Source organism: Vulpes lagopus, chromosome 2 (assembly GCF_018345385.1).
Source record: "Vulpes lagopus strain Blue_001 chromosome 2, ASM1834538v1, whole genome shotgun sequence".
Taxonomy (NCBI): domain Eukaryota; kingdom Metazoa; phylum Chordata; class Mammalia; order Carnivora; family Canidae; genus Vulpes; species Vulpes lagopus.
The window spans coordinates 57,506,531-57,533,669 of NC_054825.1; the positions used below are offsets into that span (position 1 = coordinate 57,506,531).

Sequence of the window (27,139 nt, forward strand, 5' to 3'; positions counted from 1 at the left end):
GAAATTACAATCTCACAGCTAGTTAAGTGACAAAGCCAGACTTTAAATTCACTTTTATGTGCCACTAAATCTTACAATCTAAGTACTGCTTAGCCATACAATTTTTTTTTAAAGACTTTATTTATTCATGAGGACACACAGTGAGAGGCAGAGATGCAAGCAGAGGGAAAAGCAGGTTCCCTATGGGGAGCCTGATGCAGGACCTGATTCCGGGTCCCAGGATCACACCCTGAGCCAAAGGCAGACACTTAAGCGCTGAGCCACCCAAGTGCCCCAACAATTTTTTTTTAAGTAGGCTCCACGCTCAGCATGGAGCCCAACTTGGGGCTTGAATTCATGGCTCTGAGATCAAGACCTGAGCTGAGATCAAGACTTGGGTGCTTAACTGACTGAGCACCCAGGTACTCCATCATACCTATTAATATATATACATATATTTAGAGACCCCTGGGTGGCTCAGTGGTTGAGTGTCTGTCTTCCGCTTGGGTCGTGATCCCAGGGTCCTGGGATAGAGTCCCACATCGGGCTGCCTGCAGGGAGCCTGCTACTCCCTCTGCCTATGTCTCTGCCTCTCTCATGAATAAATAAATAAAATCTTAAAATATATATATATACACACAGATATATATATATTTATATTTCAATCTGGAAGAGAATTATATTACAAAATCAAGAAAAATGAATATGAGCATATATCTTCAAGAGTCCCACCTACTGGAACTACCTTTTGAAACTAGAGTTTATTAGGGCAAATAAAAGTAAGCATTTAGGGGTGCTTGGGTGGCTCAGTTGGTTAAGCATTCGACTCTTGATCTCAGCTCAGGTGTTGATCTCAGGGTTGTGAGTTCAAGTTCCATGCTGGGCTCCACATTGGGTGTGGAGTCCCCTAAAAAAAAGAAAGAAAAAAAAGTAAGCATTTAAGAAAAAAATCTCGCATGTTAATACAACAAACATTTGGGCAGCCTGGGTGGCTCAGTGGTTTAGTGCCGCCTTCAGCCCAGGGAGTGATCCTGGAGACCTGGGATCGAGTCCCATCCTCTGCCTGTGTCTCTGCCTCTCTCTCTCTCTGTGTCTCTCACGAATAAATAAATAAAATCTTAGAAAAAAATAATACAACCAACATTTAGTGTCATGACAGTTTTAGATCAATCCAAGATTGGTAAGTTGTTGATGGATTATTAAAAGATTTTTCAGTGTCTCATTGCAGGAAATAATACCAGGAAAAATAACCCTGGGGGAAACAACCAAATCTTTGCCTGTATACCTTGAAGCCCATATCAATCTGTCTACTAACCAGGGTTGACCCTGGATGGGATGGGGGCTTAGGCAACATGTCATTTCCACCACAAGCAGTGCTTCTTGTATAACTGGTAAGCTCCAATATTCCTCTTGGTAATCTCTGTTCATTGGTTCCTAAGACACCTGATCATACTCTGGTATGCCCCCTGAAACACAGAACCAGTTTACCTGAGAATTTGGCAGATCCTGTCTGTCTGTACCCCCTCAGTGCCTAGGACAGAGTGAGTGCTGACTCCTTTCCAGTTCATGCTACAGATTGCTGCCAGATGAATTCTCTAACCTAAACAGTAGTTCCAAATATGGCAGTTCCTTGCACAAAACGATTTCACTTCTCGTTATATTTGTACCTTTCCTATTATTATTGTTTTAAAATTATCTTCTGTTGGGGTGCCTAGGTGGCTCAGTCGGTTAAGCACCTGCCTTTGGCTCAGGTCATGATCCCAGGGTCCTGGGATGGAGCCCCACATTGGGCTCCCTGCTCAGCAGGGAGTCTGGTTCTCCCTTTCCCTCTGTGATATCCCTCGCTCTCTCTCAAATAAATAAAAATAAAATCTTAAAAAAAGTTATCTTCTGTCTTACTCTTTCTAAAACTGTAAGCTTGGTGAGGGAAGAAACCATTGTACTCACAGTCGCTGTGCTGACCTATAGTAGGCATTCAATTATACCTATTGCCTCACTGTGTGGATGATTACTACAAGAATTTAGTCAACATGATTTTCTTTCAATTTATAAAATGGAGATACAATGTTTTTTTAAAGATTTTACTTATTTATTCATGGGACACACACACAGAGAGGCAGAGGCATAGGCAGAGGGAGGAGCAGGCTCCGTGCAGGGAGCCCATTGCAGAACTCGATCCCAGGACCCTGGGATCACACCCTGGGCCAAAGGCAGATGCTCAACTACAGAGCCACCCAGGTGCCCCAATGGAGAAACAATTTCCATACCCTTCTAAAATGTATAATTCAGCGGCTTTCAGTATATTCACAAAGTTGTGCCACCATCATCACGATCTAATTCCAGAATATTTTCCTCACCCCCAGTAAGAAAATGCAAACCCACTAGCAATTACACCCATCGTCTTCTCCTCCCAGTCCCTGGCAATCACTAATTTAGTTTTCTCATAGATTTCCCTTCCCCTATAGATTTCCCTATTCTTTACTTTCTTGTAAATGGAGTCATGTAATATGTGTTTTTGTACCTGGGTTCCTCCACTTAACATAATGTTTCCAAGGTTTGTCCAGGCTGTGGCCCGTGTCAGTACTTCTTTCCTTTTTAAAGGCTGAATTGTATTCCGTTGTAAGGCTATAGCACCTTTTGTGTACCCGTTCCAGGCAAGATGACTTTTAACATCCATACCAACTCTAGAATCCAATACCAAGTCAAGGCCTACCACCAAAGTTCATAAAGTAAATCACAATAAATCATTCTGCTTCCTACTTTCTCTGGGCCTGAAGTTTTCAAATCTTACCTCCCATTGATCCTGGGAGGACAATCCTGTTGGAACCCACCACGGTCACCTTCTGAACTTTTAAAACCCTCTATACCTTATTTCAGGATTCTTCCCCCACCTCCAATCTCCTCCCCACTGCCCACCCGGTGTCTTGAAAACTCCACGCTCCTTAATCACACCCCTTCGCAGTTACCATTGTACTGCTGACCGTTCTCAACAGATTGGGTTGACTGAGGTTGGATGGTGCCTTCTTCCCACTTCTCTTTCCCTTGTGTCTCTGCTCACCGCAGTGCAACCTCTGCACCACTCAAAAGTCCAAAAGAGGGGGGGGGGGGGGCGGGGGGCGGGGGCGGGGAGAGCCTTTCTTTGTTTTCCAAGGAAATTCAGGTAAAAGGAGGGGTAGGGGAAATGATATTTTTGACTTTCCTCACAATCCAGACGTTGGAAAGAAAAAGGATTTCCTTTGGGCCGCTGCCACGACTCTGATCTTTTAGGCTGATAAAATATTTCCTTCTTAAAAAAAAAAAGAAAAAGTTATGGGAACATCATACGACTTGAGCTTGGGAGCCACACCTACTGTAATATTCGCGTTAGAGAGAGCGCGCGTGAATGGGGGGCTCACCTCTCCGTCTGGGAGGGCTTCTCCCCTCCTAGCAGGGTCGCCCGGGCCGGCCGGCTCCGCGCGCCCGCCGCAGGCTCGCGGGGAGGACTACAGCATCCAGAGGGCTTTGGAGACTCCGGCGGCTCCGAGCCCGTTGGCTGCCACGGGTTCCCCGAGGAGTGACGCTGCGAAAACAAACCCTGATTGGTCAGGCCCGAGCTGAATTCTCCATTTATGGACAGATTGCCCGGCCCGAGCCGAGGCTCCGCCGGAGGAGTGCGGAGTAAGTGGCCGAAGGAGGAAGGAGCGCGGCCGGGAGCCGGGGGCCGGGAGCCGGGGGCCGGGAGCCGGGAGCCGCGCCGGGGGCGAGGGGCGCACCGCGGCGGCGCGAGGGGCGGGCGCGAGGGGCGGGCGCGAGGGGCCTGCCCTGGGCAGCGCGGGCCCCGCCTGCTAGGTCGCCCCCGGTCGCCCTCACCTAGCGCCGCCGATCCCGCCTGCATGGAGTCCCCCCAGGGTTCCCATTGGCTCCCGTGAGTGCTTGGGTGTCCGGAGCCTGTTTTTGGCGAAGGGGACCAACTTTTGAAGTTCGCCCAGGAGCCTGCGCTGCAGCCCCGCGCCCGGCAGCCGGACCGGCCGCGGCGCCCGTCACCATGGTGAGTTGGCCGCGGCGCCCCGGACGCCGACCCCGGGAAGGGGCGGGAAGCGCGGCGCGGGGCGCCCGCCGAGGCCGGGTGGAGAAGGTGGACGCGGCCGTCGGCACGTCGCGAGCTCCGAGCGCCGCCGCGTGCCCCCTCCCCGGCGGGGCCCGGGGGGTCGGGGGGCTGGGGGCTGGGGGGCCGGGGGGGTCGGGGGCCGGGGGGCTCGGGGGCCGGGGGCCGGGGGGCCGGGGGCCGGGGGCCGGGGGCCGGGGGCCGGGGGCCGGGGGTTCGGGGGCCGGGGGCCAGGGCGCCGAGCAAAACTTTCTTCCGAGGCGCTCCGGGCGCCGCGAAACTTTTTCGTGGCCGGGTCGCCCTGGCCGCCGGCTGTCGGAAGGCAGCGTGGGGCAGCTCTGCGCCCGGGGGCGCGGCCCGCCGGGGGACCCCGCTCCGCCGGCCCCGACCGCGGCGCAGCGCCCGCGCCCCTGCCCCTGCGGTCCCGCCCGCGGCGGCGGGGAGCGCGGCTCGGCGGCGCGGGGACAGGCTGCTCCCCGCGCCCCTCCCCTGCGCGCCGCGCCCCCTCCCCTACTCTCCCCCTCCCCTGCGCGCCGCGCCCCCTCCCCTACTCTCCCCCTCCCCTGCGCGCCCCCTCCCCTACTCTCCCCCTTCCCTACTCTCCCCCTCCCCTACTCTCCCCCCCCTGCACGCCCCCCTCCCCTACTCTCCCCCTCCCCTGCGCGCCCCCCTCCCCTACTCTCCCCCCTCCCCTGCGCGCCCCCTCCCCTACTCTCCCCCCTCCCCTACGCGCCGCGCCCCCTCCCCTACTCTCCCCCTCCCCTACTCTCCCCCTCCCCTGCGCGCCCCCCCTGCACGCCGCGCCCCCTCCCCGCCCGCGCACGGGCGCCGGCTGCCTCCGCGCCTCCCCGCCCCGCCGCCCCCCTGCCCGCCCGCAGCCGGGCCGCCGCGCGCCGGCGGGGGCGGGGCGGGGCGGGCCGCACCGAGGCCGGCGGGGGCGCCAGGTAGGCTGAGCACCTGGCGCTGGGCGCGCGGCCGGGAGCGAAAGTGACCGCGCGCCGCCGGGGCGTCGGCGGCCGGGACCCCGCGGGGTCTCCGCGCCCGGGAGGCCGAGGAAACCCCCCCCCTTCCCGAGGGCGAGGTGCCTGGCGCTTTGCGGGTGTCCGGCGAATGGGTCGCCCGGGAGGAAGTCGATGTTTTGTTCTTTTTCCTTTGGCACTTTGGGAATACGTGGAAGTGGCCGACTGGGTCTCTGACTCGGGTCCGACGTTGCCTCCCGCCGCCCGCGGTAACCTGAGCCGCGCCCCCGGGTCCTGGGCGGGGGGTACGTTTCTCCCCGCAGCGCAGAAGCGAGGACTCTATTTTGAAAAGACTGACAGTCTATGGGGGGGGGGGGTTGTTCTACTGCAAGGCTTCAGAGTTTCCACACTTGCCTCTTTCCTTTTTTTTTTTTTTTTTAAAGATTTTTTAAAATTTATTTTTTCATGAAAGACAGAGAGAGAGAGACAGAGACACAGGCAGAGGGAGAAGCAGGCTCCATGCAGGGAGCCCGACGTGGGACTGGATCCTGGGACTGGATCCTGGGACTCGATCCTGGGCCGCTGAGCCACCCAGGGATCCCCACTTTCCTCTTTGCAAAGAACCCTGCTCGGGTGGAGGACCTGATCCTCTTCTGGTTTGTTTTAAGGACTGTGACTGTGGACCTAGGCCTAGAGGATAGCTGGTACCACCCCGATTTAAACATCAATGCCGCATGACCAGCCTGAGAAATGTGGCCAAGACCCATCTGAACGTACATACACAACACAAAAGCAGTTCCAGACCTAGTCTGTGTTGATTCAGAAGAATGCTTAAAAACAAAACCGTCTTTAAAAGGGCATCTTTGACAGAAGCTTGGTCGTTTTACATAGTCCAACATTGTGTCACCTCTGCTTCTCCCTAAGAGGACCTCTTTAAGTTTCAGGTTTTAAGAAGTCAGTCTAACCTACATTATTTTTGGAACCCCTGTAAGAGAACCATTTACTTATTACACTGAGTGTGTGGTTGGGTGGAGGAGCTACCTAATTGGGCCACTACCTAATTGGCCACTTTAAATTTAAGCAATGTGATAGTCCCAGTACTTTGGAATGGCCCTAAGTATTTTCCATGGTTCAATATTTCTAAAAAAAAAAAAAAAAAAAAAATCAATGTGTTTATGTCAAGAGCTTAAAGAAACTTAACTGAATTCAAATACTTGAGTGCTACCTTGAGAACATTAACTTTCCCTTAGTTAGCTCCTGTGTCTTGCAGGACACACTACAAAGTAGACTATGACAGGTCTTCTGGAGACCTCGAGATCTCCATGGTCAGTTCGGCGGCATTGCTTTTGAAGAAGATGGTTGATCAGGTGGGTTCAGAGCAGGCATGTTCTAAGGAAGAAAATTGTTTCCAGAGTTGTGTACTGTGTCTGTGGGAGGACAGGGTGTGACTTACCTATTGATGGGTTCCCTGCCAGTAGCACAGATGGCCCTGTTGTGGGCAGCCAGACTATCAGTGCATCAGAAAAAAGTTGAAACTGTTGCTGTCCTGAAATCGGAGATGTGCCATCGCTCAGTCTACTAGATGTAAAGTAACTTGGCAAAAATTAAATGAATCGTTTCTTGACCGGCTTGAGAAATTGTTCATTAGCTATGTGAAATTGTCTGAGAACAGAGCATCGCCCATCCTAAATAGTCGGAAGCCTCAGTTATAATGTGTACTGTTTATATAAGACGCCTTCGGGTCAAATGAGACTTCATTTTGTGTTTCACATCTGTCTGGGTCTGCCCAGCTGCATCCTTCAGCTGCTCAGAACAGGAAGAGAAAGGGCATTGCCTTCGGTGGGTGTGGCTGAGGGTTAGCATGGAGAATATAATTCATCGCCCTTGACTGGGTTGTAGGAGAGCACCTGTATTGCTGTTTGCATGTTTGTGTGTGTGTGTGTTTGTGTGTGTGTTCTTTTAGGAAGTCTGGTAGCATGTGAGAAAGACTCTCCACCCGTCCCCAAGGCCCTGCCGAGATTCATTCACTTGTGACTCATAAGGAGTATTGTCATTTTCTGATTCATGAGCACAATGTCCAGTTTATAGTTCATCCCGTATCTTTTTCCTGAAAGTTCACTTCGGAATACTTTTCTCCATTTTTGGAGAAGCAACAATGCTACCGGGCAATATTAATTTGTACCTTTTTCCATAGGAGACTTGGAAGAACTGGGAAAAAAAAAATCTCAGCCTGTCTTTATAATTTAGTGTATGTACCTTAGTTAGGAGGGTACAACAATCTCCTTGTCTTTTTTTTTTTTAATATTTATTCATGAAAGACACTGACAGAGAGAGAGAGAGGCAGAGACACAGGCAGAGGGAGAAGCAGGCTGCCCACAGGGAGCCCGATGTGGGACTCGATCCTGGATCCTGGGATCATGACCTGAGCCGAATGTAGGTGCCCAACCACTGAGCCACCCAGGCGTCCCTCCTTGTCTTTTTTTTTTTGCATTTATTCTATGCAGAATTTACTCCCGGGCCATAAGTTTTTGTTTCTTCAGTTTCTTCTGGGATATCTTTTTCTTCTGTGCAACCTCCTCTTCTGGTTTAGGAACAATCTGCTCTTTTTCAGTAAGAATCATCTCAATGTGGCAGGGAGAGCTCATGTATGGATTAATCCGGCCATGAGCCCTGTAGGTTCTACGTCGCATCTTGGGGGCTTTATTCACCTGGATGTGCTCAATGACCAGAGAATCTACATCTAAACCCTTAAGTTCGGCATTACTCTCCGCATTTTTAAGCATGTGCAGTAAAAATTCAGCACTCTTCTTGGGCCACCGACCTTGTGTCCAGCCCCACTGTTTGGCCTGCACACACCTACCAACTCCACCATTGTAGCGACGGAATGGCACACACTGCTTCTGCAAAGTGACATCCTTCAGATACTTGGTGGCTTTTCGAATATGCATACCCTTGATGGCCTGGGCAGTTTCACGTGTGTTCTTAAAGTGAACACGAAGATTCGAACCTCTCGACTTGCATGATTTTGTAGGGTTTTCTGGGTCCAGCGAGTAGTGAACCATCTCCGGAGGTCACCTCAGGCCGCTCGGGGGAAGAGGAAGAGCGGTGGTTCCTGGGAGAATTCATGAGAACTCCCCTCCTTGTCTTTTAATTAATCTTACCTTATAAGATTTCCTTTTGTCGAACCTGGCTTTATCATTTACAAAGGAGGTTGTGCTTTTGTGGTCATGACAGTTTGGACTGTCTAATGGGCTGGAACCCATGTCTGTAGCTCTAACATACTCTAGGTACAGCAGTTATTCATAGGGCTTCTCTGACTTCAATACACTAAGTTATTTGAGTGAATCTGAATTGGCCATCTGCTCAGACTGCGGTCAGGATACATCCTTTTTCCTCACTTCCATATTACTTGCGAATAAATTGCAGATGTTATTCATAAAAAATACACAGGAATACACTTATGAACTTAGAAATCTGTCAGCTGACTACAAGGTAGGTAAGTTCCTTTGGGTGAAAGCAGGGCATATATTCAGAAAGTCTGGAATCCATTTCAAATATGTTTTCTGGGAAGGTAACCTAGTCCATTCCCCTTGATTAGTTTATCAGATTTGCTAATAGTTTCCTGGCCCAAACGACATAATACAAAACCAAACCAAAACAACACACACAAAAAAATGGATTGAAGTACAAAAAAGGGTTTTTTTTAAGATTTTATTTTTAAGAAATCTCTACACCCAAAATAGAGCTCAGATTTATAATCCTGAGATCAAGAGTTGCATGCTCTATTGACTGAGCCAGCCAGGTACCCCCAAAAAAGTTATGATGGAGGCAAAGGGGTTAGGGGAAGATCTGGAGCTCACGATACTATCTAGGGGCCAGTGTGAGTTGGCTAGCCTCATGGGAAAAGTTTGATCTGTGCGGAGCACGAAGGGAAAGCCAGTGGATCAGTAGATGGATGGGGATGGAGAAATGGAGGAAGCAGACAGTTGTGGAAGGTAAAGCCCACCTCTTCCACACTCTTGCCGGAGATTTCAGCTTGATTATCAGTGGTTGCAAACTCAGGTATCTACAGGATGCAATTTTTGATGGGGTGAGGCTGGCCTCTAGAAAGTAAATATACTCCTCTACAGAGAGACACAATTACTTGACCTTAGACCATGGTTAGTTCTATCTACCATATTACCATGGTTACATTGACCATATTACACATTTCTTTCTTTCTTTCTTTTTTTTTTAGATTTTATTTATTTATTCATGAAAGACACACAGAAAGAGGCAGAGACATAAGCTGAGGGAGAAGCAGGCTCCCTACAGGGAGCCTGATGCAGGCCTCCGTCACAGGACCCCCAGATCATGCCCTGAACCGAAGGCAGATGCTCAACTGCTGAGCCACCCAGACATCCATATTTCAAGGGAAGGTGGAAATCCAAATTGTTCTGCCGGACCTGTACTTTTTGAAGTGTTTTGATCACTGCCGAGAGGCCAAACACCTGCAGGTCAGCTGTTTGTAGCCATTCTACTGTAAGTCTCAAAGTGGTATCCCTGAGAACCACATGCTTCCTTCTCTTCACTCACCAACAGGAATGTCTAAACTTTAGCCGTATACCAGTAAAGGTGTTTTGTTGATACATCCACACCTTCCCACAGCGTTTCCCTTAAGGGAGGGAATTGCCTGGTATTTTCAGCCCATGGAACCTCCAAACAATTAACAGGGAAAATCTGCATCCAGATTCGGAGCTATCTAAACACCAGTGTAGATGCGTAAGTTGTATGAGTGGTGAGGAGGTTAATTGTATTTTTCTTTCTTAACTTGTCACTCCATTCTTTTGATGAAAATGCCCCCCTGCTCTATACTGCACGCTAGACCTCTGTTACTTCTCCTTTCCCAGTTGAATCTCATGGATTTGAGGTCTGTCTCAGGGGTTATCCTTGGGGCTAGATAATGAGCATTTTGGTAACTATGACTCAGAATATGACTTTTTGATCCTGTACTCAAATGTTAATGTCATGAGCTTTTGTGAGATTAAATAAAAGAGAGAATGTGCAGTACTTTGCATTTCCTAATGAAAGGATCATCTCATTACTTGGTAAGAACTTGTGAAAGCTTTCTTCATCAGCTTCAAAAAGCAGAAATATTTTGAAACTAGTGTACAAATGCAAGATATTATGAGCTTCATTATGGAATATGTACAAATTATGTACTGTTATGATTTTCCAAGTATGAGTCATCTACTATTTTTTTTACAAAGATGCAGCAATTGTGTTTTCATCAATATGTGATTAAAATGGTGAGTTTTTAATATTTTTATTTTTTTAAACCTTGCTGGGACTCAATATTTACAGAGCAATAAGAGGTTAAAGGTTAAATGCCAAAGGTATTAAAAATAAACATTCTGGCCCTACAAGCACATTCTGTAATAATGGTAATAAGCAAATTGTGTTTTGAATTTCAACCTCACAATTTATATTGGCAGAGACAAAAGGGTTTTGGGCATCCTAGCAAAGTGTTGTTTCTTTGTTATTTTTTTTTTAACCTATCTTTATGACAGCCACACTTGAGAGAAATGGAACTAGTCAAGAGTGCTCCCTAAAATAGAGGTATTGGCTCTGACAAGCCGTGGAACCTGCAACTGTACATCCCAGTGAAGTCGGCCCTCCCCTCTGAGTTGCCACCAGGGAACAATGTCATTAATGTACAAAGCACTTCTCAATGGCCATTTAAGAAAATCTTTTTTTTTTTTTTAACTTCCTCTATGACCTAAAATGTTAGTGTTCACCTGATTACCCATCTTACTCACCAGATTTCATACCAAGTCCCTCTCAGCTGTTTCTGGAAATTACTTCTTTCCTGCAAAAAAGCCTACTTGGAGGTAGAAGGTCATTTATTTTTAATTCATTACTGTATCAACTTTAGAAGATTCTAAGAGGGACCCTGGGTGGCTCAGTGGTTGAGCATCTGCCTTTGGCTCAGGGCGTGTTCCCAGAGTCCCTGGATCAAGTCCCAAATAGGGTTCCCTGTGGGGAGGCAACTTCTCCCTCTGCCTATGTCTCTGACTCTCTCTGTGTGTCTCTCATGAATAAAATAAAATCTTTTTTAAAAATTAAAAAAAAAGAGATTATAAGAAATAAATTTAGGAGAATTCACCCAGGATACCACTACCTGAACAGTAATTATTTTCACGTCTCTGGGTTTCCTTCCAGCCTATCCAAATGCACATCATTTTTCTGTAGTTGTAATTATGGGGCAAATGTACAATTTGGGCTTGGTATTTTCCCACCTATTTTATAAATTCTTCTCCTTGATGAGCATATTTATCATATTTAGGTGGTGACATTATAATTCCCATGTAGCCTGATTGTCCAGCCTGTCATAACTGTACAGAGACTTTGCCTCCAGGGCAGGGAGACCCTCTCTGTACCCCCTGGAATCTCTTTGGTCAGTAATGAACTGCTCAGCCTCCTGTTGCTCCTAAGCCATGGTAGCCCCCCTCTTTGGTGCAGTCAGAAGCAGGACAGGCAGGCTTGGGGGACACTCCACACTCCCAAGCCCTGGTTCAAAGGTGGGTGCTATTGGTGTTCTTCATAGATTATGCTGTTGACACTCAAATGTGTGACATGACTGGATGCTCAGGCCTCTGGTTCCAACTTGATGAGTATGAGTTCTCTTATCAGAGAATGCAAGTAATTGGAGATGGAGAGCTTTGAACCCCAAAGTGGAAAAGACAACAGTAGTTGCAAAAAAGGTTATAGCAGACTTGCTTAATATGTAGGAATCCTTACCGAATATGGTGGCAACCACTGAGAAATCACTGATGAATTAGCATCACTTTATGAGGAGGTCATGGCCTAATGGACAAATGATGAGCGAAAATGAGTTCATTTCACTCTTAACACCAGTGATGGGTTTTGTTGCCATTTTGTAGGTAAGAAACCCAAATGTAGCAAGGTAAAGAAAGAGAACTGTTCAGGGACCTACACCCTATGTAAGTATTTAACCACATTTTAATTTTATGCTCTTTCACAAGCAAATGAATAAATTATTTCTAATTTGAAATTTCTCGGGATCCCTGGGTGGCGCAGCGGTCTTTTATCAGTCAAAGGCGCCTGCCTTTGGCCCAGGGCGCGATCCTGGAGATCTGGGATCGAATCCCACGTCGGGCTTCCGGTGCATGGAGCCTGCTTCTCCCTCTGCCTGTGTCTCTGCCTCTCTCTCTCTCTCTCTCTCTGTGACTATCATAAAAAAAAAAAAAAAAAAAAAAGAAATTTCTCAATCCAGGTATCTGTATAATGTTAATTATTTCACACACTTCTGAGGGAAGGCAAGGTTGATTAAAAAATAAACTTAGTTAATTTTACTCAGTAGTACCACAGTGGGATAATTTAGACCCAAGAACATTGCCTATTATGAGTAACAAGGGTCTGGGCTTTAATTTCCTTGTTTTGGGATTTTGCATATCATAAAGTTTGGATACTGGTTATCACACTGGGAATAAATGTAAAAGGAAAAGTCATGCTAGAAAGCCCTCTGACCTCAATTAGGTCAAAAAAGGAGAAAATAAGGGAAACAAGATAATCACAAGAAATATAGCCTGTTAGTCCTTGTACATGACAAAAAACAAAACCTAGGATACCGTATCATTAGTCTCTTAGTGATTTAATTGGCGTGACTAGCAATTGATGTTGATAGCAACCTAGCGTAACATTTCTTGGTAACAGAGTGATTTGGACAGTATCATTGTCTGATTGTAGGGATTTTCAGCAACAACAAAGAAATAAGGTTGTTTTTAGTGTCCCAAGTAGATGCAGACCTTTGGACTTAAATATAAAAGCATTGAGCTGTTTTAGAATGTAAATAAAGATAGCTTCCTCCAGAACTTGGGAACGCTCAAATGCAGAAATGTGTCTACAAAATGATAGCAACTCAACTTTCTCCCATCAGATTATCAGAGATTCCTAATATTTGAGGCTGTCCTGAGGTCCTCTGAAAATATGTTGGAAGATATTGACCTGTCCTGACAGCGTTTGTAATAGTAAAAGCAAAAACAAACAGCAACAATTTGAATATCTATTTGTAGAGGAATGCATAAGTATATGCATCTTACTGATAATTGGGTATCAATATGGATAGATCTCAGAAAAGCCATGTTTGGTGATGAAGCAAGTTGTAGAAAAATATGTATAATAAAAATCCATATAAGGAAAATTTAAAAACACGAACCTATATATATTGTTTGGGGATACATATTCATATATATATTAATGTATATATTATTTTAAAAATACAAACCAGTGGACTGGGAAGATACCAAATTCAAGCTGCTAAAGAGGGAAGGAGGGGACCCTTCCTGATTGGCTCATTTGGTAGAGGATCTGACTCTTGATCCCAGGGCTGTGAGTTTGAGCCTCAGCTTTAATGTAGAGATTACATGGAGCAAAGGAAGAATACCGGGTCAGTTGACTAACTTTAACACTATTGGTAATGTTTTGCTTTATATATTAGCAAATACAGTAAAATTGTATCATTAATTCTGGCCAGTGTGTGCATAAATATTTATATTATTCTCCATACTTTTCACATCTTTTTCCAATTAAGAAAAGACACATAAACATACAAATTCTTCATATAATTTTAGGAGGTTCATAAACTTCTGAAACCCATACTATTTCATTCCAAAAGTTGGAACAAACATTGAGTTGAGATGAATATTAGGGAGTATGGTCAATTTTGGATCTATATCAGATTATTTTAATGACAGTTGACATATAATCAAATCATTATTAAGTCCCATTGAGTGTTATATAAAGTGTCATTAGGGATTATATCCCAGGATGTTCACTTTTTTTGTCCTGTTGTGTCTGCTGGCTTTTGGTACAATAAACCACCTCAAACTTGGTAGTTTAAGTAATAAACATTATTTCTCATGATTTGTGCATTGGCTGGGCAGTTGTGGGCTGGACTGGTTCCTCAGAACCCTGTGGTCAGCTGATGGCTTGGCTAGGGATAGATGATCTAGGATGTGCTCACTCCCATCCGTGTCAGATAGCTGGCACGATTTCAGCTGGGGCAGTGGAGATGACTTGGCCATGTCCTGGCTTGTTTACATAGCAGTGGACAGAGGGTTCCCAAGAACTAGCGAAAGAGAAAGCAAGCCCCAGCACACACACATTTTTTTAAACCTCAGCTTGCATCATGCTTGTTGTTGCCCCATTGGCCAAAGCAAGTCACATGGCCAAGCCCAAAGTAGTGTGGGAGAAGAGTACCTGAGGGCTGAGCTACAGTTCTCCACCCTCATCCTTTCTTTCAGCTTGCCTTAATTGGCTGAATACATTGAGGCAGGAATGGTTTCCGTGGCAGCTTCAGCTTTACCCTGGCTGACCCTCTGTATGACAGAAGCCACCATGGCTCTTGATAGGTCCACTGCTCCTATTTTCCCAAAGCACAAGGAATTGGAACTGCAGTTCTTTTGTAGTATGGAGACTCAGTATGATCTTTACTTTTTTTATTGGAGGAAAAAAGTAAAAGCAGAAACTAACAACCAGAAGAAAAATAATTTTCTATCTGTTAAGGGGAGCTTTGTGAAAATAACAGATATTTTAGAAATAAGTCCAAATTGGGAGTGCAGTGAATCATGCCAAACCAGACTGGGCTGGATGGCCTGTTGGACATAAGGGTGGAATAATACTGTTTGGAACAGGTGGGGACAATACTGTTCCCTGCCTAATTTTCTGCCTTTTCAGCCAGCACTGAGCTGTCATGTGGACAAAGACTTACTTCACACACACAAAAATACTTTTTTGTCTTGGTTGAAAGTCATATCTTTCGGACAGTAAGATGGGGCCCCAAATAACCCCGTGTCAATTTCGTCTTCTGTGAGCCACAGACTGCTGTCTGTGAGCTCTGAACAAGATGTAAATTGAGGATTAACTTGGTTTTGAACACAGTCTCAAAAATCATGGATCTTTCACTTTGACTTTCTCTCCTTCTCCCTGTGTTTTTAAATGGAAAAATTTTAACTACACAAATGGAGAGAAAACTCATCCCTCAACTTCAACACTGGGCAACTCATGGCTGATCTTGTTTTCCTTTTGTTAATGGGGGTGTATCACAGTGATTGACTTGTGGATGTTGAGCCATTCCTGAATCCCTGGAATAAATCTTGATTTTGGTGTATGATCATTTTGATATATTATTGAATTTGGTTTGCTAGGATTTTGTTAAGGATTTTTGATCTCTGTTCATCAGGGACATTGGCCTGTAATTTTCTTGTGGTGTTCATGTCTGGTTTTGGTATCAGGGTAATGCTGGCTGGTCTTGTAAAATGAGTTTGGAAGTGTTCCTTTCTCCTTCATTTTTGAGTTTGAGAGGGGTATAAATACTTTTTTAAATATTTAGTAGAATTTACCAGGGAAGCCATTTGGCCCTGGCCTTTTCTTTGTTGGGATTTTTTTGATTACTGATTCGTTCTCCTTGCCAATAATTTAGATTTTCTATTTATTCATGATTTGGTGTTGATAAGTTGTATGTTTCTAGGAATTTATGCATTTCTTCTCAGTTGTCTAATTTATCAGCATGCAATTGTTCCAACCCCATTTTCTGTATTTTCACCTTTCCTTAGTCTGTTTTGGAGCAAATCTTAGATATCACTTTATATCTGTATTTAGGTTGGCTTTTAAATAAGCAAAACTCAGCTCTTGGCGCTAACTACTCTTTGGGCTTCCACTTGACTTTTAACAGTAGGAGCTCTGTTTTACAGAATAATGTAGACATCTCCAGTCACTGGGCAGTCTTCTTGATACTTGTCCCCGTTTCACCTGCAGGGGTATGGAGCAGTGATATCTTGGCATACATTGTCTTGGACTGCAGAACAGGGGTGGCTCCCTACCCTGCAGTCCTAGCTGTACTCAGGCATTACTTGCTTAGGTAGGATTGGTAGAACCAGTTCATGGTTATTGGTCTCTTCATTCCTTCTTCCACGTGCCTGCATCATGGTGATAGCTCTACAAATAATACTTGTTTCTTTCAATGATCAGAGGCATTTAAATGTATACTGTCAGGATAAGAAATATCCTGGAGACTCCTTGGGGGTCCTATGAAATTGTTTGCTCAAGTTTGTGTCTATGTTCCTTTGCACATTTTTTTCCCTGGGAAGAATATTCATAAATCCCCAAAGTGGTCTAAGGCCTCCCTAGATGACCCTCTAAAGTCCAAAGAATTTAAATAGCCTGACCAAGGTCACTTGGCAAATTAATAGAAGAGATGGACTTAGAATTATAAGTCTCTTGAGCCACAATCCAGGGATCTTGGTCCAAAACATGCTTTTACTGGAAAAGTTTGAAAATCAAACATAATAAAGCACTAGAGAGAAGGGAGGTGGAAGGTGGTAAGTCAAATTTTTTTGGTAAGATTTCCATAGACACTAAACCAATATAAGTTACCATGAAGTAATGGTAGGTATCATTTGTTGGCAACTAACTTGATTTTTCAGAATAAAAATAAGGCATAAAAACAGAGTCACAGCATTGGTCTTATATTTATTATGTTTTTAAATTCTCCAGTGATCACAGAGAAGAGTCTATACTTGCAATATAGACTTTCAAATATAAATCAAGGGCATAAGCTTTTGACTTTATGTAAATAATTGAAAGCTCATTATTTTCCTGGTAAGGATTTATTGTTACTAATTATAAAATTAATATTTATTAATTGAGGGCACATAATGAGAAGGAAATTGCTGGGCTTCAACAACTGGACTCTGGCACAGATTTCTGTGTCCTGTTTCTATTATCTAGGATTAGAGCTTGGAGTGTAGGAAAAAAAAAACTGGAGCTCGGATAACCTCTTCCATCTTTCTCCTGACCCAAGCCCCAACCACATCCTCTATCCATCTAGTGTCCTGTTCTTTCTTCACAAGGTCCTTGCCTTTCTAGATGCAGAAGGGTTGGAGAAGGCAGGAAACCAAGTTTGCACTTGCCCAGAAGTGAGACACATAATTAAGGCCTCCAAAAGAAAGGCAGCTTTCTCCTCCCACCTTGGTCACAGCCCTCTTTCTTGTCCTCGGTAGAAGCCTGCTTAGCACCTCTCCCGTGACTAGGGAGTGCCAGCCTGTCAATTGTTGTCTGGTCTACAGAGACAATAGACACTGTCATCTTTGTTTGGGGCGATGAAACAGTCTTCAGTTTTTGCAGCAGTTGTATGTAACTGTCAGGTGGCAAAGGTGTATTTTATGTACTGTAAGGTTGTAGCAAATGAAAAATTCCACCAGTTGCCGAATCCTATGGATGTGACCTCTGCTGTGTTGCTTCAGTTTACCTTATTCTTTTATGTCTTACCTGGATCACCTGGCCAAGTCCAACTACTTGGAGTGCCCCTTACAGGCTTAGATATTCTCACTTTGGCTGATGTTTAGCTACAATTAATTCCCCGTGCCAATGGTCTAATTCTCCTTTTAGGCGAGTCCCAATTCCACCTTATTGAGTCTTAGAGTTGAAAGTTATCTTCAAAATCCCATGGTTGTCTTAGCTGCAAAGATTTCATGACTGTTTATGCATGTTTTATCTTCTCTTCTGGTCAGTTACTTTTCAGGTAGAGCCCTTGTTCATCTTTGTATCCTACCTTGTTTTGTGATTTGTCCTACTAGATATACAGCGCTATCTTTTATTTTATTTTTTTTAGAAAGTTTGAAATAAACTTAGGTTTATTTCATTTGTTAAATAAACCTAAGTTTATTTCAACCACATTCCATATGACTTTCTCAATACTTGCATTTTTTTTTTAAGATTTTATTTATTTATTTGAGAGAGAGCGAGAGCAAGAGAGCATGAGCAGGGGGAGGGGCAAAGGAGAGGGAGAGCGACTGGGAGAAGCAGGCTCCCCACTCAGAAGGGAGAGCACAGGGGGCTTGATCCCAGGACTCTGAGATCATGATCTGAACCAAAGGTAGATGCTTAACGGACTGAGCCACCCAGGCATCCCCAGTGCTATTTTTAAACATATTGGGGGGAAATACTTGCTGTGTTTCCTTCTGCTGTGTGTGAGTATAGTCTTTAAAACCACCCACTTGGTCTCTATTTTGAGTAGCCAGTGGATAGAACACCCGACACAGTGTAATGCCACTTAAATCCCACCAGTAAACCGCTGCTCTTGGTTACTCGGCTAATGGAGTGACCCAGGGAAGGGGTGAAGCTGTGAAAGCACCCTGTGATTCAAATGTTACCAGAGCCTTTGATTTCATTGGAAACGATGAAGTTTTCTGATGTTGGCATCACTCTTCACTTCATTCAGCTTGCCTCTGGAGAGATGGACCGGTGAGGACAGAGAGGAGAAGATACTTAAAAGGGCACCAGAAAGCCGAGCCGCTCATTCACTAAAGGCAGGAGAATCAGTCTGCCCATCAGACCTGTCTTCACTCACCTGCCAGCTGTAATGCTGAAACCAGAGCAAACACCCCCGCCCGGCCCCCCAGCTGTTTCAGAATCTGTAAAAAGAGGTAGTTCTCCCAGATAATGGCATCTATTGTATCTGTTGCCAGTGATCTTCACAAGTGTGGATGTTTCGGGAACAGGCAGAGATACAGATGGAATAAGGGACTGACAGAATCGAAAGGGGATTCTGAAGCAGACAGTATGCTTTTTTTTTTTTTTTAAGTTGCTTGTGGATTTGGAGACAGGTTGAATTCAGATGTTTAAAACTCACAGGTAATCCGAATACTGGTACATTCAAACTGTCCTCATGAAATCTTTCTGTTGGAGCTCATCAACTATAGCAGAATGGGCAGACTTGCATTTTGTGAGCTTTTTGGAGTCTGTTTTCCACACTCTGCTCCAGGTGGATGGGGTGTGAGGAATTCTGAGCTCTCCAGGGTATAAAAGAAATGGCCTCCAAGGTGAGGCAGGAGGAAGGGGAGGATGTCTGAATAACTGGTGGGGTCTGGAAAGATACGAATGGTCACCAGCTAGAACATTCTTCTTCTTCTTCTTTCTTCTTTCTTCTTTCTTTTTTCTTCTTTCTTCCTTCTTCTTTCTTCTTCTTCTTCATGTATTTATTCATGAGAGACACACAGAGAGGCAGGGACATAGGCAGAGGCAGTTCCTGCAGGGAGCCTGCTGTGGGACTTGATCCCAGGACCCCGGGATCACACCCTGAGCTGAAGGCAGATGCTCAACCACTGAGCCACTCAGGCATTCTGAGTGAGATTTTAAGTGGCTTCTAGACCAAGAATGGCAGGGTTGAGACAGGCAAGGTTATTTGGGGTCCTCCTACCAATGGGAGGTTTTTGAGTGATATTAATTCATTAAATATTTGTTTATTGTCCTGTCCTACTGATGGAAGAAAGATGTTACATCTCAACACCAACCACCAAGAAGGAATTCTGGTACCGTCTTTGGTGCAAAAAGGTGGTTTTAATAAAGCACAGGGACAGGACCTGAGGGTAGAAAGGTGTATGAGGTCATGAGGAGTGGCCTGTGTATACTTCAAGTTGGGAGAGGGTTAGGGATAATGTAAGTCTCTACAGAATTTTGGAAGCAGGGTTTCCAGGACCTTGAGGGGCAACTTATTGTTGGGAAAAGTTTTTTTGTTACTGTCTATATGAAACCTTAGTCAGGAGACCCTTCAGATCTATATCGGTGGGCCATATGCTTGGGGAATGATTGCCAACATGTGTCTTGGGGGATAGAGATAAAGGAAGTTTCCAGAGGGCTTTTTACATGTTGAAGGAGACTTACAGGATCCTGGAGGGTCCAGCTGAGATTATCTTTTGACTTTAGCAAAGCATTAATGTGAAGGCAGCTGACTTCCTAGAGGAATGTCACTCTGCCTGTTTTGAGGACTTGTGAAAGGGCCATAAGTGGTAAGGAAATGAATTTTTCTTTTGCTTTTGCTTCCCACATCACAATTAGGGTGTAGACTCCTAAAGGGGACACTGTGTCACCCTCACTTTTGTGTTTCCATCACCTGGCAAAACGCCTGGCACAGTGGAAGCCGCAACTTTGCTGAATGGAGCCAAACTGTTGTTCCCAGTAGGCCAAAAATGCAGAGAGAGTGGAAAGCCTTCCACTGCAACTTGGTGGTGGTGTCGAAGCCTCCAACGAATGAGTGGTGAGAGCTGGTGGATTAAAGTACACAGTTAACTAATTGTAAACTGGAAATGTTTTCGAAGATAAAAATAGCCCCCTCCAATAAAACCAGTAGGGCTTCCTTTGGAGTTTTCTTTTAATAGAACAGGATATTAGCAACTTCAGTTCAGCTCCTGGAAGTCAGAGGCTGCAGAGGGAATCTGGTAGGCTGGAATGGCTTCTATAGCTGATTCTTCTTACTCTCTTCAGGATAACCCTCCTTCAGCTGAGACCCAGAGAGGTTACAGGATTGCCTGAGGCCACACAACCAGCCCCAACTGGCCCCTTTAAGGGGTAGTGCTGCCCCTTCCTAGCTGACAGGGAAACAAAATTCACCCAGGCCATTTGATGAAAAGTTTCCCAATTCCGAAGGGAGCCAGTTCCACATCAGGTGTGACTTGGGACCTCGCTTTTGGGCTTTTCTCTGTTGCAGGGTTATGGTTGGACCGTTTTTGGTGATATAAGAGATCACTACCAGAGAAGATAAGGTTTTCCTTGTTCAGCTATGTGAACCATCAACATGTAAAACTATTATTATTTTTTAAAAGATTTTATTTATTCATGAGAGACACAGAGAGAGGCAGAGACACAGGCAGAGGGAGAAGCAGGCTCCCTGCAGGGAGCCTGATGTAGGACTCGATCTCAGGACCCTGGGATCATGATAAGCCAAAGGCAGATGCTCAACCACTGGGCCACGCAGGCATCCCCAGATTGTAAAATTATTACCTGACCAACTTTACGTCTGTTCAGGCTTAAAGAGGAGAATTTACTGCCTTTGTTTCTTCTTAGTGGACTCACCACTCACCTGCCTGAGTGGGATCTGGTTTTGCCCTCTTCCAAAGGCCAGTTTGTCTCCAAGGAGACATGCTAATGGTTAATCATTTTGTTTATTCTGCTCCCCCCAAATTCCGGTGGCTTCATTTGCATTGAGACTAGGACCAATTTGTGTGTGTGTGTGTGTGTGTGTGTGTGTGTGTGTGTGTGTGTGTCTTGGCATTTCCTTTGGTTTTGAATGGCTCCTAACAGTTTGCTCCTAATGTGTTTTTTTTTTTTTTTTTGAAAGGTTGGTTTGCTCTTAGTGATAGGTGTGGCTTTCTCTAAATAGGAGTTTTTCTGGGTGTGGGATAGAGAGAGTGAAAGGGAGGGCTTTAAAAAAGAAATTGTGTGCTCTATATCTACACAACAAGCAGTAGATTATTTTGGAGCCTGATATTTATGCAGTTATGTTCACTTGGCTCACATACTTGAGTTTTTGGGGTTAAAAGATTAATGCATGCAAAGGAATGTTGATATTTAGCCTGACAAAAACCGTGCATTTACAGAGCTGTGGTTTGCTTTTCAAAATGTAGAAATGTAGAGAAGGTTTATTTCTTCACCTATGACAAAGAATTCCAAATATGAGACTAATCTGGTTCATGTAGTAAATGCATTTTTTGTAAGTTTCATGTGACACATTTTGGATCAAAAAACTTTGTAATTTGTTAGGACAATAATTCAGGGTGGAATCTGACTTTGGAGAAGGGAAGACTCTTATAAGGAAAGGTTGAAGAAGCTTAAATACACTGAGGTTGGTTAAATGCCTGCTTTGGGCTCAGGTCATGATCTCAGGGTCCTGGGATCCACCCCCCTCCAGCCCCTGGAGCTCAGCAAGCAAGCCCTACAGCGGGTTCCACACTTAGCAGGGAGTCTCTTCTCTCTGTCCCTCTGCCCTTTTGTTCCTTCCCTCAAATCAATATGTAAAATCTTGAAAAAAAAAGAAAAGAAATGCTTTCTTTCCTACAAACTGGAGTATGGATATATTTCAGAGCTAGGAAACCAGGTAGCAGATCTTGATATTATAAATCACTGCTAAATGTGGGCTCATGCTATTTTTGGCTGTGTTTGTAATCATGCAGGGTTACATGATGATCAAAGTTTTCAGCGGCTTATCTAGTTTCTGAAGGTATTCTGTGCTTTGCATTGTCAGTAACTCCCTCTGGAGACCTTACCTTTTGTTGTGGGAGTATGCAGCTATAAATTTAACAGTTTTTCACACCATCCAAGAGAAGAGAAGAGAAATCTGTTATTGGAATGAACAATTACTGAGGACCCACTCTGTGTTGTCCTGCATTTGTAGTACCTCCTTTGAGGTAGGTATTAGTTTTCCTCCTACAGACGGGAAACAAAATACATGGGTTAGGTAACCTGCTCACAGTCACTCATCTGAAAAGTGGCAGAGGACGGACTTAAATTCAGGGTCACCTAAATTGAAGGTCTACTGTGGAGGGGAGCTGTCTGTTCCTATACAAGGAACAAGTGTGGATCCCTGGGCCAGCAGCATAGATGCCCCCTGGGATGTCATGAGAACTGCAGACTCTCAGGCTCCATCCCAGACCTACTGATTCTGAATCTGCATTTCAACAAGCTCCCCAGGTGATGGAGAGCACTAGTGCACAGGAACCCTACAGGCCAAGCAAGGTAACATACTGTGAAACATGTCCTCAGAGGAAGTCTGGTGGTTGTCTTCCAGCACATCATCTGACAAGGATAGGGATGCAACCAATCAATCATCTCTAATTATCTTACTGAAGCAAAAATGACAGGGCAATGCTCAGGAGTGGGACTGAGGCAGTTCTGGAGTCAGATGTATGGAATCAATGGCCATTGACACCAAGCTTAGAAAGCCCTCCACCCAGAATGGCTCCTCGGTGGCTACTGTCAATGCCAAGCTTTACCATTACTAGTCCCTACTGCGTTGTTCTTGATAAAATGTTGGTCGGTTCATAGCACCTTACCGGGAACTGCTTTATCAAACATTCTAAAGCCACCCAAGAACAGCTTTTGTCAGGCTGGACACAGAGAAAGAGATCCAGAGTGGGAATTCAGTAGCAAAAATAGAGGAGGTCATTGAAAAGAGCCCGGCATCCAGAAATTCCCATCCTGGGGCTAGAGAAAGTCCTTTCTTTACTTTCTTTTCTTAGCTGGTTTTCCTTTTAGTATTTCCCCAGAATCTAGACTGGTGATGCCTGGGTTCTTGTTTGCCCTCCTCCCTTCTGGACTCTTGCTGGTCCCAAACCCTGTGAGTGTGTGATCCTTTTCCCAGCTGTCACCCTGGTTTGAATCTGCATTGTCTGACACTGGGACTGTCACAAAGTTTCCTAAGTGATCTTCACTGTCTTTCCCCCTGTAATTCACAGAAACAGCATTGCCAGAGCCATTTTCCTGCTAGTACAGCTTTGCACCTGTCACTCATACTCAAAAACTCTCAGCTCTTATAGAAAACAGGCCAAAGGCCAAAATTTGGTAGTCTCAAATCTCTTGCAGGCTGTTCCTGTCCAACTCTTATTTTCCAGTAGTCCTTCTGGAATATGTAAACAACTATGGGGCAGCCTGAATGCCTTGTCCTAGCTATAAGCTCCTAACATAGTGCCTGCACATAATAGGTTCTCAATAAATATTGGTTGATTGAACAAATGAATGAGTGAGCAGATTCTCCTGTCAATGTTTTATCGTCGGGCTAAAATTCACTCCTTGGTCAGGCCATTCTTCATGACTGGCCTCCCTTCCCTTTCTTGTCATTTATCAGAATCCTCAGAGGCCCACGTAAAGGCTCATTTCCTGGAAACTTTTGATTTAGCTCACTGAGTTCATTCCTTCTTCAAATCATAGCCATTGTCCTGGAGTTATTTATTTGGTACTTAATCATGTGTAATCTTGCAATGCTCTCTGTGTGTGTGAATCATGCTGCAGAGATAGACTATAACCCTCTAGGTCAGAAAAGATTTGCATTTCTTTATACTCTTCAGAATTGAGCATATTTCCTTTTGGCCTTTTCACATTTTCCTGCCTGCCCTTCTTGTTCTCAGGTCATTGGCAGCTCATTCACAGCACCTGGGTTGGGTATTAGGCTTGTTTGTGGGTCAGGAACCCCTCCTCTCAGGAATGCATGGGTCCCTGGGGCAGGTCCTGCATCATCTGGTTTCTCTTTGTGTCATCTACGGTTTGTTGAAATGATGGATGCTATAAGCTTTGTCCTTCTGAATTTTATGTCCCTCTTTTTCATTCTGCTGAGTCCATGGAACTCCCACTTCTCCACTAATCCAAGTACAATCATAGTTAATAAAAGTCAGTGCCATTGTGACTCCATGCATCTTCCTTATGTGAATGTACGTCAGGAGCCACTTGAGGCAGCAGTAGTGGACCTGTTCCACTCTGAGAGGGAGGCGGGAGCCTGTCTGGTGATGGGGAAAGAGATTTTTCTCCCCCTTATTTTTCCTGGAACTAAGTAAACAAAGTATTTGACTCTGTACTTGAATTTCATTAAAAAAAAAAAAAAAAGAAAAAGGAAGTAAGAATAGCCTACATTCTCTTTTCTAGTGGTGCTGCATTGAGTATTAATAAGAACATTATAAAATGCTTTGAATACAATCATTGTGACATGAAATGTACCACAACTCTATCACAGTTGAAGCTCTGTACTGTATGCCCCTCCTTTCTGGCTCTCCTGCCTCCCCTCAAAGCTTGCAGGCAACTCTTCCTAATACAGCTATTACAGAAGTATTTTTCCAACAACCTTGGGAGGCCTGGCTCACTATGCTTTATGGAGGTTATCTCCAGTCTTTAAACAGATTGTCTTTGAAAGAGTTTTGTGTTACCTGTTAGGGAAATGCATCAAAATTGGAATCAACTGAGTAAAGTTAGAAATGTTTCAAGAAAATAGGCACGTCTCTGCTTGACCTGCTCAGCCTCAAATTTTCACATCTTAGTAGTTTGGGGAGGAAGGAATGGCAGAGAAGAGAAATCACAGAATGAAATGAATTAGTAATGAATTCATTGAATTTGGGCAGGGTAGCTTGCCTATTTGAAAAATTCTTGGCAAAATTTCTCCATCACCCTCTTCCATAATTGGCTGGGTAATTTAAAGAAGGCTTATTGCATTTGAATTTTCTGAATAGAGCGAGTTCAGTTCAGCCTTTTATATATGGTAGATTGTTCGAAGTGTATTATTGGAAGTGCGGAAAGACAGCCTTTTCAGCCTTATTCCTGGGCTGGAGGAAGGACAGCCTTGCCTAGAAGCATGCTAAACCCATGATTATATCCTTTTCATAAATATGACAAAAATCACCTGTTAGAAAATTAAAATTACAAGTAGAAAAAATAAAAAGAGGCATATGTATACATACTTAGATGTTCATCACAGGAGTTACAGTAGGAAAATAAAAGAATTAATTGCTAACGAAAATGAAATTTCTAAAGATTTTATTTATTTATTTGAGAGAGCATGAATGGGGCAGGGAGGGGTTGAGGGAGAGGGAGAAGCAAAGCAGGCTCCCCGCTGAGCAGGGAGCCCAAGGTGGGACTCTATCCTAGGACCCTGAGATCATGACACCTGTTGAAAATGTCCTCATCTCATGCATCCTGGTCTACCTGGTATTAGAACACCCAGGATTCCATGTCTCACTAGGATGTGGACTTCTGGAGAGCAGGGCTTGTTTTGCACACTAGCCAGCGGTCTTAATCTAGTTTAGAAGCACTCTTGGACCTTTTAAAAACGTTAGTTTCTGGATTCCATCCTAGACCAGTTAAAATCAGAGCTCCCTGGGTGAACTGTATTACCTTTCAAAATTTCCTGGGTGATTCCTAAAAATAGTCAGGGTTGAGATTTGGTGTTAGTAGTAGAAATTTACGAATTGTCGGTTATGCCATCGTTCGGTGCAACATCAAAAGCAAATCAGTCAGTAAATATATATCAGGGTAGTGTTGGTGACTGCATCTGACTTCTGTAAAAGGGAAACTAGCTCCCAGGGGACCTTATAAAAGAAGAACCTCTGTACGAACAGCTCTTGGGCCCTTAGTGGTGGCCTGGCTTTAGCAGCCTTCCACCTCCTCCCCACTGTGGTGTTGTGCCCTACAACAGAGGCCTCCGAAACATGGCAGGGACTCCTTCCACCTGGGAAGGTGATTTTCACCTTTGCATGAGGTTCAGGTATCTGTTTTTCACAAGTGTTCTGGGTGACTCCTGAGAGCTTGAGAACCACTGCTCTGCCCGTCTGTGGAACTGAAAACAATGTGGGTGTTGTATCATAAGCATTGGGTTTTTTTGGGGGGCGTGGGCAGGGGTCTTTCCTAGATTGTTTTTCTTACCCCTAAATTATACAGTCATACACATATTTTCTCTAGAACTTTTTTTAAAAAAATATTTTTTAAATTTATTTATTCATGAGAGACAAAGAGAAAGAGGCAGAGACATAGGCAGAGGAAGAAGCAAGCTTCCAGTAGGGAGCCTGATGCAGGACTTGATCCCTGGACTCTGGGATCATGACGACCTGAGCCAAAGGTAGACGCTCAACCCCTGAGCCACCCAGGTGCCCTTAGAACTTCTGTGTAGTTTTAAAGTTTAGCTCCTTGTATCATCTAAAATTTACTTTTCTGGTGTGAGAGACCATACCCACTTGAACTTTTTCCAAATGGATATTTAAAAAATGATTCTAAAGATAATTTATTAAAGTATGCATTCTTCATCTTCTGTTCTGAAGTGCCACCTTTATCCTTTATTACATTCACATCTGTATTCTGTTTCTGGCCTCTTCTATTCTATTCCTTTTCTCTATTCTTGAGCCAGCCCCTGATACCATACTGTGTAATTCCTCTAGTTTTAGAATATGTTTCTTTTTTTTAAAGATTTTATTTATTTATTCATGAGAGATAGAGAGAGAAAGAGATGCAGAGACATGGGCAGAGGGAGAAGCCGGCTCCATGCAGGGAGCCAGATGTGGGACTCGATCCTGGGACTCCAGGATCATGCCCTGGGACGAAGGCAGGCGCTAAACCACTGAGCCACCCAAGGATCCCCTAGTTTTAGAATATGTTTTTATATTTGTTTGGGCAAGGCCTCCCTATTTATATTCCTTCCTTTTTTTTTTTCTTTATATTCCTTCTTAAATGAATTCTTGGCAGTTCATCTTCATTCATTCTTCCAGATAAAATTTAGGATCATCATGTCAAAGCTTCAAAACAAAATCTC

The 27,139-nt window shown here is 44.6% G+C and overlaps 3 protein-coding genes across 4 annotated transcripts in view; 1 reads left to right on the forward strand and 2 right to left on the reverse strand.

Moving 5' to 3' along the window:
* Positions 1-723: 723 nt before the first annotated feature.
* Positions 724-3,853, reverse strand: LOC121485244 (basic proline-rich protein-like). 2 transcript variants are annotated; one of them, XM_041745376.1, is made up of 3 exons: positions 3,375-3,853; positions 2,946-3,265; positions 724-886 (listed from the first exon to the last, which is right to left on the reverse strand). In XM_041745376.1, the coding sequence occupies exons 1-2, from the start codon at positions 3,851-3,853 to the stop codon at positions 3,136-3,138; spliced, it is 609 nt and encodes a 202-aa protein (XP_041601310.1). In that variant the 3' UTR covers positions 724-886; positions 2,946-3,135. The 2 variants fall into 2 exon arrangements, with proteins under 2 accessions (XP_041601310.1, XP_041601312.1); XM_041745378.1 differs by lacking the exon at positions 2,946-3,265.
* Positions 3,854-3,894: 41 nt separating this feature from the next.
* The window catches only part of MYO1E (myosin IE), a 198,905-nt gene continuing 175,660 nt past the window's right edge, over positions 3,895-27,139 (forward strand). The window contains exon 1 of the mRNA XM_041745375.1: positions 3,895-4,006. Coding sequence (XP_041601309.1) covers positions 4,004-4,006 — 3 coding nt within the window. The 5' untranslated portion in view covers positions 3,895-4,003. The remainder of the gene's footprint in view (positions 4,007-27,139) is intronic.
* LOC121485245 (60S ribosomal protein L17-like) lies at positions 7,530-8,125 on the reverse strand. Its single transcript, XM_041745379.1, has one exon. The coding sequence runs from the start codon at positions 8,082-8,084 to the stop codon at positions 7,530-7,532; it is 555 nt and encodes a 184-aa protein (XP_041601313.1). The 5' UTR covers positions 8,085-8,125.

What these genes read in the sequence shown, in the direction of transcription:
- LOC121485244 (XM_041745376.1), bottom strand. Translation starts at nt 3,853, where the DNA reads ATGCAGGCGGGATCGGCGGCGCTAGGTGAGGGCGACCGGGGGCGACCT. An exon ending in AAGCCCTCCCAGACGGAGAG is followed by an intron (nt 3,266 to 3,374) that starts GTGAGCCCCCCA and finishes TTTTTTTTTAAG; the next exon opens with AAGGAAATATTTTATCAGCC.
- LOC121485245 (XM_041745379.1), bottom strand. Translation starts at nt 8,084, where the DNA reads ATGGTTCACTACTCGCTGGACCCAGAAAACCCTACAAAATCATGCAAG.